The following is a 19751-nucleotide window of genomic DNA, read 5'->3' on the forward strand; positions in this document are numbered from 1 at the left end:
GAATGCGATATATTGCTAAAAAAATTATTTTAGCTCTATCAGTTATAGTGAGAAGTGTCGTTTTTTAATACATAATTTTATTTATACCTCAGATTTTTTTTAAATTTAACTTTATCATCTGTAAGTAGGAAATATTTTTCTTTTACTTAATATTAGTAATATTAGATAATTTTTTAAAATTTTTTTAGCCCCCAGGACCGCCGTTTGATATTCCTTCAGAGAATGAGATGAAATGAAAATGTTTGTATCGTATGAAAATACCCTGCCTGACCGGGATTCGAATCTGGTCAAAAGACCGAGGCGCTACCACTCGCGCTAGCAACAAAATAGCTTTCAAATATTTTAATAAATATTTTCTCAATGCACAAGACAAGCTGAACTATCCAGTGTTCCTTCCGATACTAGAATTATATTACCAGAATATTTATTACCCCGAAAGAATTTTATTTTACTGTCAAAATTAAAAAAAGAAAATATATTTATTTTTCTTTTGTCTTCAGTCATTTGAATGGTTTAATGCAGCTCTGAAAGATTCCCTATCTAGTGCTAGTCGTTTCCATATATTTATTTAAAAAAATAACCCATGTCGTTACATATATTTTATATAATATATTTTAAAGACAACAATTTTTCAAAGAAAATAATTTCAGATTTTATTTTATTTTCTACCTACTATTAAAAAAATTCATTCACAACGTTTAATGACAAAGAAACTATTCAAAAAAGATAAGGGTAGAACCTTGCCTGAAATCTCAAAAAACGTTCTGTTAAAGTTATACGAAATTATATCTGCTTTAGTTTACATCGATTGAAATTTTTTGTTAATTGAATCCTAAACGTAATATTACAAAAATTAATTAATCAAAGAGGAAGGAGTTTAATTTTTTGTTAAGTATTTTTTTAAGTTAGCAAATGGCAAAAATGCATTTTTCAATAAGAATGTGAAAAACTTACCCACTGATAAATATTTCAAGTGAAGAAATAATAGTCAGTGCTAAAATTGCAGGCATTTAAATTGCTATATTTAGTTCAAACAAATATGTTCATTAGTCAAGATTCATTGAACAAATTTATATCGTTCTTGTGTAATTCAGTTATAATAATTGCATTGACACAAATCAAGATAATAGATCTCCGTGGCGGAGTGGTAGCGTCTCGGCCTTTCATCCGGAGGTACCGGGTTTAAATTCCGGTCAGGTTTGGCTTTTTTCACACGCTACAAAATTCCATTACCATATCCCACGCACAAGCTTCAAGCTTATGTGATAATGTCATCAAATCAAAAAAAGATACACAAATTTAAATAAAGAAAGCTATTTATTTAAAAAATGTTCAAAGCTAAATAAAAATAAAACAAATGTTAGCTATTAATACAAATATAACTTTAGTTATAGACACCTTAATTCTTTATAATATATAGATTGGACCAGTACGAAAAACTCCATTAATAGCCTATTCAATCGTAGTACGAAAAAATGATACTATTTAATCTCTGATATCTTGAAAATAATTCCCAATTCCCAATTTCTTATAAATGAAAATTGAAATAAAATTCGGTCTTTTTTTCTACAAATCACTACTGGGAATCGAATAGATATCGTTTACCAAAATTGATAGCGTTTCAAAATATGGTACGATAGTCAGCCCTACATGAAAAATTCCAATGTAAATTATGACGCGTTTTCCGTTTAAACTTTATTGCTCAGGCAATAATTAAATTATCCAGATAAATTTACAATAAACCTTTCCCAAATTTCAATAAAAATATTATTAAACGAATTAATCATCGAAGCGTTTTTGATTTTTAAGCGAACGTAAATACAAATGAATATTCTGATTTATTTATAAATATTATTAAATCAAAAATTAAAAAGAAAAATTCCGTTCTCCGTAACTGAATAGGTAGCATCTCGGCATTTCGTACGGAAGTCTCGCGTTCGAATCCCGGTCAGAAATGGCATCTTTTCATATGCTACCAGTTTATAGCCTTGATGCCCCCTCTTTCATAAAAAAACTTCATTACAACAAAAAAAGAAGCGTAAAAAATAATTAAAAAATAAAAGCATTAAAATATTTAAATAATTTGGAATTTAATATTACAGGAAAGAGTTATTAGACGGTAGTCTTGTACTAAGCTGATGAGCTCAACAAAAAAAAAATATATTTTAATGAAATATAATTTTCCTTTACTAATTAATGCTGTTTCATTTTTAACGTTCGCTTACTCACCAAAACAAAGGAAAAAATACATGCATAGAATATAACACGAGCACGTGCACAAAAGAATAAAATATATAATTGTGACTGATTGAGACGAAAGATTTAATAAGATTTGTTCAGCAATAAACGATTTTTTTTTTTTTGTTTAAGCAAAATTGTTTATTTAATAGCGCTTATATTTTTATAGTTAGTAGGATAAAACTGCATACTCTTTTCTATAACTAAAGCCAGTTGAAAACTGATATTTAAAATTACTTCCTCCATTAAAAAACAGTCAAGATTTTTATGACAGGAATGTTTATAAAAAGAATTAAATACTGAAATGTTTATTTGAAATAAAGTTTTTTTAAAAATTCATCCTAATTCCTTAAATTTGTCAATAAAAAACGAAATTCTTGCGTTTAGGTTAAACGCAAAGTAATTTAAACGATGAAGGTTGCAAAACGATGCATTTTACGATGGATTCCTATTTTTTCTACAAGGTTATTTCACGGTTGTCCATTATTACCTGACCCGACTGGTCAGGTATATTTCCTAGTAGTATTAATCAATTCGTAAATCATGATTTTTCAATACGTTACTTAACTAGAATAAAAATAATAAAAGAATTTAAAAAAAACCACTAAGGAAGTTTTCCTTGATAAATCTTTTAATCAAATCTAATAATCATAATAATTTATTTAAAATGAAAAACCGATAAATTATATTGTTAAAACGATTTATTTCAATAAGCATTAATAAGGAAAAATCCTAAAATCTGATGACAAATTTTTAATGTTATACTACAGGTGTAACTTAGTATTTTCGTTCACTTTCAGTACTAAAGGTCCTGGAATTTCTATTCTCGAAAATTGTAAATGAAATATTCACAAATTACATAAAATAAACCCTGATTTAGTTTTCATCATGTTATATTAAAAAAAAATTCATTCTCTGTTAGTTTTAGTGATACTAGAATTTCTGTTTTATGACTAAATTAAAATAGGAAGAGGTTTTCAATTCGATTGGTAAATTTATTTTATTGTATATATATATATAAATATGTTCAAACAACTGGATTATTTTCATTGATTTTGTTATATTCCTGTTAATTATTTGTACGCATTATATGTTAAGCAAGAGGAAAGTTTTGTAATTGTGCCAGAAATAAATAATTTTGGACTCAAGGGTCATGAAACGCCAAGAAATGCAAAAAGATGGTATATTCTGTTCCCTTATATGTATATTAATGTGCGTGCACACTGGTTCGGATATATTTATACACACACACACAAACACACACACACATATATATATATATATATATATATATATATGTGTGTGTGTGTGTGTGTGTGTGTTGGGGTCAATTTGGGTTAACAACTCAGAATTGGGTGAACCAAACATCTTCTGATTTGATATGGAGACTTCCAAATCTGTACAGTGATACTACTGAAGTTTGGAATCGTCTAAGACCCGACTAAAAAAAAGGTTGATGACAGATAGAGGGTCATATTCTGGAAATAATAACGCTGTTGTCAATTATTTTTGTATTTTACAGAAAGATCTTTTGATAGTTCATAGTAAGTCTATCAATAAATAAGTGAAAGATTTTTAAACGATAAGTTAAATTATCTACATTGGCAATCAGAAGATACTTTTCATTTTGTTATCATTGTATAATTTTGAATTTTTTCAGCTTAGTGATACATCGTTACGTTTTATTTTATTCTTGGTAGCAGACCTTTAAATTGTTTTTCTGTTTCCATTTCCATCTTTTTCAAGATCGTTTCTTGTTGACAGCCTTACTTCATACGGCAAATGTTTTGTTGCCCCGTCGATTACAAATAAAAAAATAAAATATTAAATAAAATTTAAAAATATAAATCCGAGACAAAAAATGATATAAGATAAAAAAAATATATATATATATATATAATTTACTGACTTTTCGAAGAAAATTACGGTATTACTTATGGTTTTATGGTGGTAGTGAGGGGAGGGGGGTTAAAAATGAATCTTCTTTAAGTTTTGAGATATGAGGAATACGAAAATATCATTCCCTTAAATTGGGGCTTCCTTATACACTTTGAGGCCAATTTACAAAATTTTGTAACTTGAAAATCTCCAAGACAACTAGTCAATTTCATTGAAATTTAGATATGCTGTAGTGATGTATCTGAAGTTCTGCGTATGAAAATTTGATAAATTTTATGAAGAATTGGTTGAGTTGTTCTTGAGTTACGCTCAATTTGAGATTGAAAAAATTTGAGCGGGGCAAGTTAAAAGCGTGGTTTGTTATGACGCTGCAAGTTGAATGCCGACATTACTTTATCTGTAGTAAAACCAAATAGTACAAACCAAATTAAATTAAAGTTGGTCTTCTTCCGCAGAACTGCGCAAGATACTTTTTCAGTTCTTCTTTAAATTATTTTAAATTGGCGCCAAATTAAGCATTAGAAAGTTGTTGTGGTGCATGTTTCTAATTTAGTAATCTACTTTATTTTTTTCTGGTGCCTTCTTTTTCTTTTGTTTGCAGTAGTAGCATTTTATTTTTTATTTGTAGATAATTAATTCACATTTTGAACGCAGAAATAAAAGATTTGTTACGATAATTTTAAAACGGTGCATATTGAAACATCAAAATCTTCGTTCGCTGTTATGCCTTATGAGTACTAAATCTTACGAGGACTAATTTGTAAAGGAAGAAACAGACTTTCAAATTTGGATAGTCTTTTTTAATTTTTAACACACATTACTTTTCATAGTCAATTGACCATAAAATTATCGACCACACGTCTAATTTGTTTGATGTAAATATATATATACTTTTTTTTTCGTAGACCCTGGAATTTTTAAATAAAGAATACTATTTTGTTACTAATCTATATATATAAAAATGTTAAGTTCGTTTGTGTACGGCTTCAAAAACTCAAAATGTTCTGCACCGATTGAGCTTAAATTTTAGCACGATATAAAACCCGCATCAAAGATTGTTTTTATCTATTTTTCGCATCAGTCACATACCCGCGACCGCGAGAAAACAGTTTTTTTAACGGTCAGCTGTGTACCAGTGACCGCGCCATCTACCGGAAGCGAAGGGAACACTCGCCATACTAGCTAACGACAACCGCAGTCACATGTGAAACAATACCTGTTCCCAATTACATTGTTTATTAACAAAAAAAAAACAAAAACTTATTCACTTGCATCTGATTCAGATTATTATACAATCTGAATTAAATATTCACTTTAAAAGAGGTACTTTTGTGTGATCGTGTCGTGATTGAGCTGCGCCTTTCACCAAGCTCTGAATTTATTAGAAAACGACCAACAGTGGGATATATGTATTAATGACGCGTGCAACACTGCACATCCAAATCAAATTCGCGCATTATTCGCAATTATATTGACCGCTTGCTTCCCTTCATCTCCCACAGAGTTATGGGAAAGATATCAATCGCATATGGCTGAGGATATTTTGCACAGAGTACGCCTAGAAAATACCAATATGACCATGGAATTTACAGAAGGCATTGATAAATATTGAAGACAAGTGCTTAGCTATTGCAAATAAAGTTCTTAGTCAATTGGGAATGCCAGCACCCACCCGAGCTGCGATTGCTTCATTTGATGTGGATTTACGCCGTGAACAAAATTACAACATTAGTGATCTTCAGTCATATGTTCAATCAAACATTCCCAAATTAACGCGTGAACAGAAAGGCATTTATGATCGCATAATGCAAATGATAAATGACGGAGTTGGGGGAACCTTCTTCTTGGATGCGCCAGGAGGAACTGGGAAAACATTCCTCATTAGATTGATTCTAGCAACGGTTCGATCAAAAAATGGCAATTATCCTGTTGCGGAATATTAATCAGCCAAAACTCTGCAACGGCACGCGACTTGCAGTTAAGAAATTGATGAATAACGTAGTGAAAGCAACGATTTTAACGGGGCCTTTCAAAGGTGAAGATGTCTTCATTCCTCGAATACCCATAATCCCGACCGATACACCATTTTAATTTAAAAGATTGCAACTCCCAATTCGATTGGCATTTGCGATCACAATCAATAAAGCTCAAGGTCAATCTTTAGAATTGTGTGGTTTAGATTTAGATGCGGATTGCTTCTCACATGGGCAGCTGTATGTTGCGTGTTCCCGAGTCGGCAAACAGGATATATATATCTACGCAGACTGTGGAAAAACAAAAAATATTGTATATCCATAAGCATTGCAAAATTAAACTTCTATGAAACGTATGCTTTGTTTTGTTTCTCATTTCTCATCCATGCAACCACAATGTGCCACAGCGAAGCGTGGCGGATAGAGCTAGTAATATAAATAATTATTTTCATAGACAGTTACTTAACTGATATGACGGCATATCATATTCCAGTTTATAAACACTGGAATCTGTTTCTTAAAATAGCCGTTTATTTGAATCTTTATAATCGAAGTATTTGTAATATTACTAATATAAAACTAGCACTTGCACAAACACCACTGGAACAGTCGGACTTCTACACGCTGTGATGATTACATGGTACTGAGCTGCCGTCTTCAGTGAATTATCTTTTCAGTGGGTAGTCTTCTAATCTCCCTTTGTTCACCCTTCAAACACATTTCAAGATCCTCAACTCTTATTGCAATGAATAGAGGACAAACGTGTTGTTAATTATACTACTAAATAAGAGATTCTAAAATGAAATGATGAAAGTAAAAAAAAAACTTCCTTTTACTAAAAATTCTGAATACCATAGAGCATTGTATTTTTTTCAACTATTCCAAGAATAGGGTAAATGTATTGGTGTATGCTTTTTAAACATACCGCCTGTAACTCCAAAATAATTACATCGATTTTTATGGGCTATATATTAATCGTATTCGATCAGTGTCAGTGACTATCTGATGTTTTATGATTTTAAGATAATAAATTGGCGGACGATGTACTTTATGGACTGCTAACAATTTTCCTTACTTCAGGATAACTTAATTTTTGGAAACTTTTAACCTCATGAATCGCCGTTTCTATCTTGAAAACCAAGCAGTTTCTTGAACAGCAGTTGTATTGTTCTTTGCAGTTGACAACTGGAAGATCTTTGCACGGATCGCCTTTGTGACTTTCCGCTCCAAACACGCAGATTTCTTACCTTTTACACCTGACTGCAGTCTGTCCGAAACGCTGGCTCTTACAACATTGCATAGGTTGCAGTATGAATTCACGCACATCTAGATGATATATGCCATCACGTACTTTCTCCAGCATTTGAAGCAGAAGGAAAAAACCTCTCCATTTTTCCTCATGGTCAACCTTCGGCATTGTTTCAAATATTGGCTTAACAATTCCTCTACTATTTCTTCTTCAGTGCAATTAAGAAGATCGCAGCAAACAACAACTCCTTTCGATGAGTTAAGAATGCTATGATTTTTACAAGCACAAAGAACTCACTGATCCTCTTTAAAGCTTGAACATTTTGGCTTTGACCTTCATATACAGAAATATAGGCCATTAAAAGTTTTACCTATTTCCTTGACAGGATCACCAGCAGAGTTTCTTAACTCCCGAGCAGTCAAGAATGGGCTGACTTTCTGGAGGTTAATATACTCTCGTAATTACAAGATTCCTTAATCTGAGCGCTCTTTAACAGCTTAACGAATTCTCAACTATTTTCTAATTTTATCTGAATCCTTAATTCGTTTCCTTTTCGCTTCTGGCAGATTGACTTTTCTAGACGAGAGTGTTTACGTGAACCCTCTGCCACGTTTGGTTGTTCAAGATTCTGCATGAAATGTTGATCCTGTCTTTAGCAACGCCATCCTCCGGGGAGTACTCCGGTGGAACTGGCATATGTCCTGGCAAAGAGCGGATGCGCAATCTGTGCACTGATTACAGGCCCCCACTTACCAAAGCGTTCAAGGCTCCCGTACACTGACATACATGAGCACATTTCTACATGCTTGGCCATCGCGACGGACATGTGGCCAACAGAAGGGTCTATAACACTTCCAATCACATCGATCCTGGCAGCCACATTGCCAGGTGTAAGTCCATATCCAAAATCGTTTAGTAATAAACACGATTTGTAGGTGAAGAAAGAGTCCATTTCTATAGTGACCTGAATTTGGAAACAGGTCGGGATCAGTGTTATCAATAATGATTGATAACAGTCTGAAAACACTCGAAGCCCGTTAGCCAGCTATATGTATTGTACTTTTGTACAGCTGTTACCACCCTGAACGTGGAACGTAAATGGTATGTTCCGGAGATGGGGATTACCTTTTTCAGGACAAATTCTACTTCACGGTGAATTCTTGTTTTGCTCTAAAAAAAAACACACGTATCCTACCATTACGTATCATAAAAACATTTCTTTTATATAATAATAATTAAAACTGCATTCATATTATTAAATATAGATTTAATATAAATATTATAAATTAATAATTTATAAAATGTTAATTTATAACTTTAATAATTTCATTTAATATAAGTAACTGAAATAATTATAGCTTTTAAAAAATGTTTAAATAAGAGAAATCACACATAATAAAATATAAATTTCTGTACGATTAATATATAAAAACATTTCATTATTGTATAATCATCATAAGTAGTTGTATGTTTTTGTAATAGAGAATTTTATAATTCTCTAATTTTATAATTAGAATTAGAATTCGAATTTTATAATTTTATAATAAAAATAATTGAAACTATCTTTAGACGATAAAATTCTTCAGTAAAACTTACTACTGCTTTAACCGGATTAAAAAAAAGAAACTTATTTTCAACCTGTTTGTTGGGTAAATTTTTTTTTAAATTTGATTTTAATTTAAAGTTTAGATAACAAATTTAAATTAATCAGCTTTCTTTCCTTTTTTCAGTATCTAATTCTTAAGGAACAAAAGTAACAATATTCTCCAAGCTACTTCATCCTCATCAAACTGAAGTAAAATGGAAGGAAATGCAATAAATAATCTAAAATTCGATGAATTTGATACCGCGTTAGAATATTTAAAAACTGAAAAATTCGAATGCGATAAAGATAAGGATATGGAAGTAAGTAAGGATAAGGAGAGAAAAAGTAGATTAAAATCAGCAGAAGGCGAAGAAGGGGCCTTCTATATGACGTCATGCGGTCCTCATAGGAGGGGCTATTTAGCTATAACGCACGGTAAATCGCAGTTGGTCATATGCACTGAGAGTGAAATGAAGTCCGACATCACCAGGAGAGTGTCCCTCGGGCAGTTCGTACTTCAGTTAGAAGATCAGCTACAAGTGCTACCAGATGAAATACAAAAAATTGCGGAAGTTGAATTGAGAGAAACGCCTGAAGTCAAAGAACAGGCTCTTAAGACCTTAAAGCAGTTGTTAGAAAGTGAGTAGATATACACGTATTTTTATGACTTATAATTATATTCTTTAATAAATAAGATTGCCTTAATATATAATTACTTAATTATTTAAGCATTATATGTATGTGTGTATATATATATATATATATATATATATATATATATATATATATATATATATATAGAGAGAGAGAGAGAGAGAGAGAGAGAGAGAGAGAGAGTATTATAAAAAGAAAAACATTATCTCTCTGCAATAAAAAAAAAGTTTAATGTTTATATTGTAAACAGTCACATGCTTACTTGTTTGTATCTATGCAAAATTTTAGTTATAAGTGAACACGTGTGTGCCATAAGCACAGTTGTATGCAAGCATGAGTTATACAGTATATTATCTAAGATGATAACTCTGCTTATCAGTATTTCTAACAATTAAAATTCAGTTTACCTGAAATTAACGATAAAAAATAAATATATTTTACTAAGAAATGTCCCTTTATTTTTTACGTTTATATATGTAGTTACTGTACTTATATTATTGTGTATTATTTAATATCTACAACCGAATATGCATATATAACATATTTTATTTTATTACTTAAAATATCACCAAGTACAGAAATAATTGTGAAAATGTTTATTAATATACAAGTGAGAATAAAATAAAATGCAGCAATTTTCGGATTATCTTCGCAATTGTTTTCTTCTTTTTTTTTCATTAGGTGTTATATTAAAATTTTGGTATATTTTATTTTATTACTTATTGTTTACGTAGTATATTTTTAAATAATATTATAAATTTCAAAATCAAGCATTCATGTGTTACCTAATACATCTACATCAATTACTTTGGAAAATGAAAGTTCCACTACACGTATATTTAAAGAAGAAAATATTTTACTTTTATTACATTTTCTAATTTCTCTGCTATACGAATAAATAAATAAGCTATATATAAAATATTTTCATACGTTAATTAGCGCCAAAAAATAATATAAAGTTTAAATACCGCTAAAGTGTTTACGTTATGAATTTTTTTTTATCTTTTAAGCGTTTTTCATAAAACACTATCAAAGCTCCTTGATGCCAACTTAAAAAGTTAAAGAAAATAAACATTTGAGATAAAAAATAATGATAAAATAATATTTTAATTAGATTAGAATATTTACATTGTATTAACTTGTATATAGTTGATATTTATAGAATTATCAACCGCAGATAATATCCTACTTATTTAAGTAGGTGGATTATTTTAATAATGTAAGAACTGTCTATGAACATAGTATAGATAAAATAATTCATGTATATACATTTTTTTACGTTTGTCTTTTTTACGATAAAAAAATTATAAATTTTATTTTATATTTATTTATTTTTTTGCGGCTATGTTTAATTTACAGTCGGTTCCGTTAATTTGCCGGAATCATAAGTAAATGTGAATACAAAAAAATTACATGCAGAAAGGGGTTTCCATTGAAAACCCTCAAAGAGTTGTACATGTCTTATTCGGCATATTTAAATATATAATAAACATTAGTAAATATATATACGAGTATATACAGATATGATATATACAAACATATGTAAATTCAAAGTATATTTAAGTTCAAAACATAAAAGGAAAACAAAACACTAAAAAATAAAAAAATAATATTTTTAATCGCACAAACTAATCAAGCACTGAAACAGTGAAATGGTGTAACAGATTTTATTTTGTATATAAATTATTTATTGCACTCTGGTAATAAATTTGAAGATTGCCCGTAGAATAATTGAATATCATTTAAAAAAATCGTCAATTACATAAAACTTTACATATAAGCGACAGGACTCTGGGCATTAAAAGAGTATAATTATTTCTTATAGTTAATGTAATATTTTCTAAGAAATAAGATAAATATAGTCTAATTAATTCTTTAAATATAATAAATAATATCAGAAATATTACTTGTAATAACTAAACGAAAACTAAAAAATTAAAACGTTCTTATTATGGCCTTCATAAATTAATTTACTGTTAAGTGCTTAAAATGTAAACATCATAAACTTAATTATATAATTTCAGTTAATTTAATAACAATTTTATTAGTAATTGAGAGAATCAGGTCAATTTATTAATTTGACAGATGATGATAGAATACCACATGTCCTCCCCTATAAAGTTTCACGATAAGAAACAAATTATTATAATATAACTTAACATATTTATCTTTCAATTTAACTCCCTTAATAAACAGGAATAATCAATTCATTTCAAAAACTTTTCAATGTAATCCTTAATATTAATCGATCATAAATTATTTCGATTATTGTCATCATTATTATTAATTTTAAGGACAGCTGCTTTATGAATAGTATTTATTTAAATAAATCATAATCCTTTTTTAATTAAAAGTAAAATACAACACACACACACCACCCACTCGCGTGCGCCCACATAACACTATCTATATATATATATATATCTATATATATATATATGTGTGTGTGTTGTGTGTGTGTGTGTGTGTGTGTGTGTGTGTGTGTGTGTGTGTGTGTGTGTGTGTTTATAGTTTGTATATTCTATATTTAATCTTTCTGTTTGTTTGTTTATATTTTAATAGAGATGATAATTTGAACTAAAAACAAAGTAAATATTTTTCTATTGAGTGAATGAAATAATTAGCAAATTTAGCACGTGAAATTTTGCCTGTCATTTACCTTTACTGTCTTTTATTCAATTGTAATTGATAAAACACATCTTATATTTTATTTATTTTCCAGATTATGAACATAATTATAAACAACACAATTAAGTTGTATGTCTGATAAAAACGAAAAACGTTCTTCCATTTTCTCCTTTCTTTCTATTTTTATTTTTATCCTTTTCATATCGTTATCGTTTCTCTCGATACAGACAGCTAATGGCATCTTAAACATACTAAGTTTTATCCTTATTGCATTTATTATTTTAATGAAAATGAATTGTAGCTTAAATATCAGGTGGCATTTTATAAATTAGAACAATTAATAGCGACCTCTAAAAGCCATGTTCAACTCCAAGTCAGTAATAATATGTATGTTTAAAAATGTAAATATAAAGGTATAAATATGTATATTATATTAAGGTACCATTACGCTCTGACTGTATGACAGTACATTATCATGGTTTACAAATAAATGCATTTTCAAGATTATCACTAAATAATAATTTTTTACATTTAATTATAGTCCTCCTCCCCCCCTCCATGACTCTCGATAACTTGCAAACGAAAAGCTTTAGGCGAAAAAAATAAATCAAAATATTAATTTATCAACTTTGCTCTGTTTTACAAAAACCTTCGCTGTTCGATGGGCGGATATTTCGGCTTTCTATTTCTTTTATCTGAAGTAGTTTTATTATTACCACATACTGAATTTAAACATTTTTTAAGCTCTTTCTAGATGAATTAGTTCATTAATTCATCACAGAAACTTTGAACATTGTACATAGGAATACGGAAAAGGGATTCTTAGCGTATGAAAATTCCATGCCTGACCGGGATTCCCGGATGAAAAACGGAACCCTATCATTAAGTTACTGTTTGATAGAGGGAGTAAGTAATTAAAAAGCAAAAAAAGCACTACGTACTTTTATAATACAAAAAAAAATTGTATTATTTTTAATTAATAGGCTTTTTTCAATCAATATTATTAATTAAAACTGTAAAACAATTGTTGGTGTTTATTTCTTGCTTTTAAAAAATTGTATTACAGAAATAATAGACTATTTTAAACAGGTCTATCTATTCTAATTAAAAGATTTAATGAATTATTTTTATAGAAAAATATTTAAATTTTGAGACAGAATTTTAAGAATGACCGAATTTTGAAAAAATGAATTTTGAATTCGTCAAATGAAATTCTCAATCTTTAAACATTAAGTTATAAAAATTAAAGAATATATATTAAATTTTATGCTATAGTGCTGTTAATTTTCACACAATAGTTTTACGTGTTTTTAATGATTTATCTTTTTATCAGTGCACTAAAAATTATGATTAGTCAAACCATAATTATTTCAGCCGTTGAATAATAGTAACTTTTAAACTAATTCAGATTACTGGACTTCCGTTTTTTGCATATTGTAGAAGTTTAAACATCCTTTTAGGACATAAGTATACAATAAGAACAAACATTTATTCTTTTAATTCTTCTTGCTGGGTTGGCAACTTTGTTAATTTATCATATTATGTAACATTTTCAAAGCTATTACCTAAATCTGGTCGACTATGATTTTCATTATCAAACACTATACCATTTTCTTTTTCAAAATATTTCTACCGTTCGTTTTAATGTTATGTGCAATCGAGTTTGACAGTAAATATTTAGAAAATAAGTGGCTACATTTTCATAAAATATACATAGAAATTAAGCATGTTAAATTTATATTCTGTTGATTGCTTTTAAAAATGTTTTAATAGCAATTCCAAAATAATTTATTTTGAGGGATTTTTTTTTAATTCGACAGAAGAGCTGTTTTTATATGCATTACTTTAATTGTTTATAATTAGTAATACTCATAACTAGTTTGTTTAAATGTTGAATCATGTTTTGCAATAATATTTTTAATATTTCTGTCGAATTTCAAATCACTAACTTTTTTTATTTTCCCATCTTTTTACAAATTTTCTTTATTATTAAAACATGATCTTTCAGTAACCGAAGCTATTAGTGATGTGGAACAAATTGAGTTGACCTGGTTACGAATTCAGGGTCATAAATTAAATATTTTTGTATAAGTAAAATTATTAACGCAATCTTTTTTCTTATTTATTTATTACATAGTGAATATAGCAGGGAAGTTGACTTCATGTGACATCACGCAAATTTCTTTCAGGTATAAGGTAAATTACTCACACTTATGGAAAATGATTGCTCCAATTTTGAACCAAAAGTTTAAACAAAATGACTATGCATTTTTTGAGTAATAATCAGATGAATAAACTTTTCCAAACTATCCTATCGAATGAAGGGTTTGAAAACATTTTAAAGACAATCTACATACATAAAGCAAAACAGTTAACGTGTTTCATGAAAATGTGATAAGGAAAAACCGAAGTAGTTATCCACTAACTCAATCAATTAAAAGCATAAAAATATATTTCATATATCAAATATATTTAATAGCGTAAAACAATAAATTCTATTTAAAGATTTCATATTTGTAATGACGTATTACCAAGTGAGTATTACAAATTTTCCTACAATAATTAAATATCTTTTATAATTACAGTAGAATGAGTAATTAAATAAAAATTCTCCCTCTATAAATCATGAGATCTTGCCGATGGTGAGGGGGCTTAGTGCTTAGTGATACAGAGTAGCTGGACCCAGGTGCAACCATATCGGAGAGGTATCTGTTGAGAGTCAGACTAAGGAATGATTCCTGAAAGATGGCAGCAGCTCTTTCAGAAGTTGTTAAGAGCGTAAGTCAGGAGGATTTAAACGGCCATATCAACATCACTCAATCTTCCGAGTACTGCGCAGCTGAAAGCAATGTTAAACTACAGCTGTTTTTTTTTCCAAGAAAATGTAACTCTGCACTTTCATATAACAAAGATGGATTTGCTTTCCTTGGTAAAATATTCCATAAGTAAACTAGTCCCCTGTTCGGATCTTCGGATACTAAGGCTACTAAGGAAGGGATCAGCAGAAAATTAAAAAATAACATACTCAGAGTGTGGAATGTTAGAAGTCTAAAAAAGGTTGGTAGGTTAGAAAGTTTAAAGAGGGAAATGGATAGATTAAATGTAGATGTAGTAGGAAATAGTGAGGTTTGGTGGGAAGAGGAAAACGACTTTTGGTCAGGTGATTTTAGAATAATTAACTCGGCGACAAATAAAGTGCAGGTAGGAGTAGGTATTGTAATTAACAACAAGTTAAGGAATAGAGTAGAGTATTTCAAAATGCTTAACGATAGAATCATTGTAATAAGTACAAATCAAAACCTAAGCCGACAACAATTGTTAATGTCTATATGCCTACAAGTGCCCATGATGATGATGATGAGGTAAAGTGTGTATATGAAGAAATTGATGAAGCAATTAAACACTTAAAAGGAGATGAAAATTTAATAATAGTTGGAGATTGGAATGCAAGCATCGGAAAAGGCAAGAAAGGAATATTGTGGGTGAATACAGGCTGGGCAAAAGGAATGAAAGAGGGGACCAACTAATTGAGTTGCAAAAGTATTTTATTTATTAATTGCTAATACCCAGTTTAAAAATCATAATAGAAGAATATACTCATGGAAAAATCCGGATGATACTGCAAAGTATCAGATAGATTACATCATGGTTAAACAAAGATTTAGAAATCAACTCATCGACTGCGAAGGATATCCAGGAGTAGACATTAATAGCGACCATAATTAAGTGACAATTAAATATAGGTTGGTGTTTAAAAACCTGAAGAAAAGGGGTCAGATGAATCAGTGGAATTTAGAGAAGATTGAAAAAGGGGAAGAAAGAAGATTTTTGAGGAGGACATCGCAAGTGATCTGAGTAAAAAAGATAAGATAGAAAATATAGAAGAAAGATGGGAGAATGTTAAAAAGGAAATTCTTAAAGCAGCAGATGCTGAGGTAACATTATTATTATTCTTAGTAAAATTATTCTTAAATAGGCAGAACAAAGAGAACTGGTAGAAAACCTTGGGTATCAGAGGATGTATTGCAGCTGATGGATGAATTTAGAAAGTATAATAATGCTAGTGATGAAGAAGGTAAAAAGGAACTATTGACAATTAATAAATACTATAAACAGGAAGTGCAAATTAGCGAAAGAAGAGTGGATAAAAGAAAAGTGTTCAGGAGTGGAAAGAGAAATGATCATTGGTAAAATAGAGTGAGTATACAAAAAACTTGAGGCAAATTTTTTAGCACATAAATTAAAATCTAATAGTATGTCAAATAAAGATGGCACACCAATTTATAATAGAAAAGAAAAGGTCTATAGGTGGATGGAATATATTGAAGAGTATACAGAGGAAATGAATTTGAAACTGGTGTTGTAGAGGAAGAAGAGTAAGTCAAAGAGGATGAGAAGGGAGATACAATATGAGATCTGAATTTAAGAGAGCATTAAAAGATCTGAATGGCAGAAAGGCTCCTGGTATGATGGCATACCTACAGAATTACTGTGCAGGTGAGGAAGCGATAGATAGATTATACAAACTGGTGTGTAATATTTATGAAAAAGGGGAACTTCTGTCAGACTTCAAAAAGAGTGTTATTGTCATGATACCAAAGAAAGCAGAAGCAGATAAATGTGAAGAATACAGAACAATTAGCTTAACTACTCATGCATAAAAAATTTTAACTGGAATTCTGTACAGAAGAATTGAGAGGAGAGTGCAAGAAGTGTTAGAAGTTCAATTTGATTTCAGGAAGATTGTATGATCAAGGGAAGCAATTTTAGCACTCAAATTCATAGTAGAAGGAAGATTAAATAAAAACAAACCAACATACATGGCATTTATAGACTTAGAAAAGGCATTTGATAATGAAGACTGAAACAAAATGTTCAGCATTTTAAAAAGTTTAGGGTTCAAGTATAGAGGTAGAACACATTTATAGGAACCAAACTGCAACATTAATCGAAGAGAATAAGAAAGAAGCATAATAAAAAAGGGAGTCAGACAAAGATGTTCCCTATCCCTGATACATCAACTAGCAGTTAATGTTGTTAAAGAACAATTTAAATCCAGAGTAAGAGTACAAGGTGAAAAGATAAAGATTCCATGATTTGCTAAATAGTAATTCAAGCTGAGAGTAAAAACGATTTAAAAGAAACAATGAATGGCATGGATGAAGTCCTACGCAAGGACTACCACATTAAAATAAACAAGAACAAAACAAAAGTAACGAAATGTAGTAGAAATAATGTAGATGGACCACTGAATATAAAAATAGGAAGAAAAAACAATTATGGAAGTAGAAGAATTTTGTTATTTGGGAAGTAGAATTACTAAAGATGGACGAAGCAGGGATGGCCAAATAGCACAGACGAAACGAGCCTTCAGTCAGAAATATAATTTGTTTAAATCAAAAATTAATTTAAACGCCAGGAAAGTATATGTTTGGAGCACAGCTTTATATGGAAGTGAAACTTGGACGATCAGAGTACCTGAGAAGAAAAGATTAGAAGCTTTTGAAATGTGGTGCTTCAGGAGAACGTTAAAAATCAGATGGGTGGATAAGGTGACAAATGAAGATCTGTTGCAGCAAATTGATAAAGAAAAAAGCATTTGGAAAAGTATTGTTGAAAGAAGAGACAGACTTATAGGCCACATATTAAGGCATCCTGTAATAGTTGCTTTGATATTGGAGGTCAGGTAAATGGGAAAAATTGTGGAGGCAAGCAACATTTGGAATATGTAAACCAAATTTTTAGGGATGTAGGATATTCCTAAATGAAACAACTGGCACTAGATGGGGAATCTTGGAGAGCTGCATCAAAACAGTCAAATGACTGAAGACAAAATAAAAATAAAGAAGAGGGATTAACTATTATAATTATTTCCATAATTTTATATATAATTTTACATATTAATGTCTTTTTTCCTTTATTTATTAATTAATTTAATAAATTTCTGTTAACCTTGAATTAAAAGAGAAACAATGTTCATATTAATTTAGTGGAGTAAAAGAATTTCAATTCCGTCGAAAGAATAAATTAATTACATTGTATTATTATTATTATTATTATTATTATTATTATTATTATTATTATTATTATTATTATTATTATTATTATTATTATTATTATTTCCTATCGCTTAATATGGACTAAATTTATACTTTTGCAACATTTAAAAATTTACTGAAATAAAATTTGCTGATGCATGCTTTAAATTAATAAAAATATGCTGATTACTTCAAAATAATTAATTTTTTATTGTGTACTGAGATAATGTTTGAGCGTCTAAATAAACGTATTAAAATCAGCTAAATTTTTTTTAATCTTTCATAACAAGAGTTCAACCAGTGCTGTTCAACTAACGGACCGTATCCTTCATCAGATTTGTGATGCACAGATTTTTTTAAACATTTTTTCACATTTAATGTTAAAATAATTAGAAGTTTCGCTCTTGGAACTGCAAGAAAATGTTTTTTTTTAAAACGTTCTTAATATTTCTTTTAAGATTGTTTAAATACATTATAAATTTAACAAAAATATACTATTTAAATTGTTTTAAGGCTTCGTATATTTTTCTTTAACAATTATTCATTTTACCCCCACATGCTATAATGTATTTAAAAATAATTAAATTACGACTATAGTTAAATGAACATATTTTAAGTGGTTAGTAAACAACCATTTTTAATTTTATTTTATTTAATGAATTAAGTTTTATCCATAATATTTTATTAGTAGTTATTTATATTTTTATCATCCTTAACCTTAATTAAAATTATTTCGAGCCATCTATTCTTTACTCTCAAAGTACCCGTTTACTGTTTTGCTTTTTTGTTTTTAGTATTTTTGTTATTTTATAAAAACTTTTTTAAGAGTTTTCATGTTGAGTTTGTTGCACCCTTAGTATTGCTGTTTTAGTATCCTTCATTATCTGTTTATGCTTTTCTTATTTCCTTTTTATCCCGTATCCAAAACATTTTATTGCGATATCATGTTAACTACTGATCGGCTTTTGTTCAAATTTAAATCCTTTTTCATCTTAAAAAGAAAAATTCTTAAATTCAAAGGAAGCTGGATTTTTTTTGAGCTTGAGCTTTTTAGTGAAGCACGTTGGGTTTTAATTAACATCCACCGCTCAGTAGTTGTAAATTTAAATAACTTAGGCCGATATGACGACAGTGTGTTAGTGTTTACTGTTATTAATTGGATTAATGTGGCTATTATTTGTGTGTAATCGTGACTAAAATAAAAGAATAATGACTTAATCCTGTTCGGAAGAGGCCAGTAGGAAAAATGTTATTCTTAAATGGGAAACTCAGCGGTTTACAGTTAAGTGTGATGATTGTACCTAATAATTGAATTCTTGAGGTGAGCGAGGTTTTTCTTTTTAAACACCAGATTGTTTTTGGATTAAATTTCGGAGTATATTAAAGTACTAATAATTAGACCTACAGATTTACTACATCGATATATTTGGAAGAATTAAGTTGTGAAATATATTTAGTCAGCATTTTTTATAGTACGATTTATTGAC

General features: G+C 29.3%; 1 protein-coding gene across 2 annotated transcripts in view; it reads left to right on the forward strand.

Annotated features, from left to right (window-relative positions):
- LOC142319568 (retinaldehyde-binding protein 1-like) overlaps positions 1–19751 on the forward strand; it is a 114651-nt gene that overhangs the window by 21854 nt on the left and 73046 nt on the right. For both annotated transcript variants that reach the window (XM_075357004.1, XM_075357003.1), the window contains exon 2: positions 9090–9583. In XM_075357004.1, the coding sequence (XP_075213119.1) occupies positions 9160–9583 (424 nt within the window). In that variant the 5' untranslated portion in view covers positions 9090–9159. The remainder of the gene's footprint in view (positions 1–9089; positions 9584–19751) is intronic.

Source organism: Lycorma delicatula, chromosome 2, assembly GCF_047948215.1.
Source record: "Lycorma delicatula isolate Av1 chromosome 2, ASM4794821v1, whole genome shotgun sequence".
Taxonomy (NCBI): domain Eukaryota; kingdom Metazoa; phylum Arthropoda; class Insecta; order Hemiptera; family Fulgoridae; genus Lycorma; species Lycorma delicatula.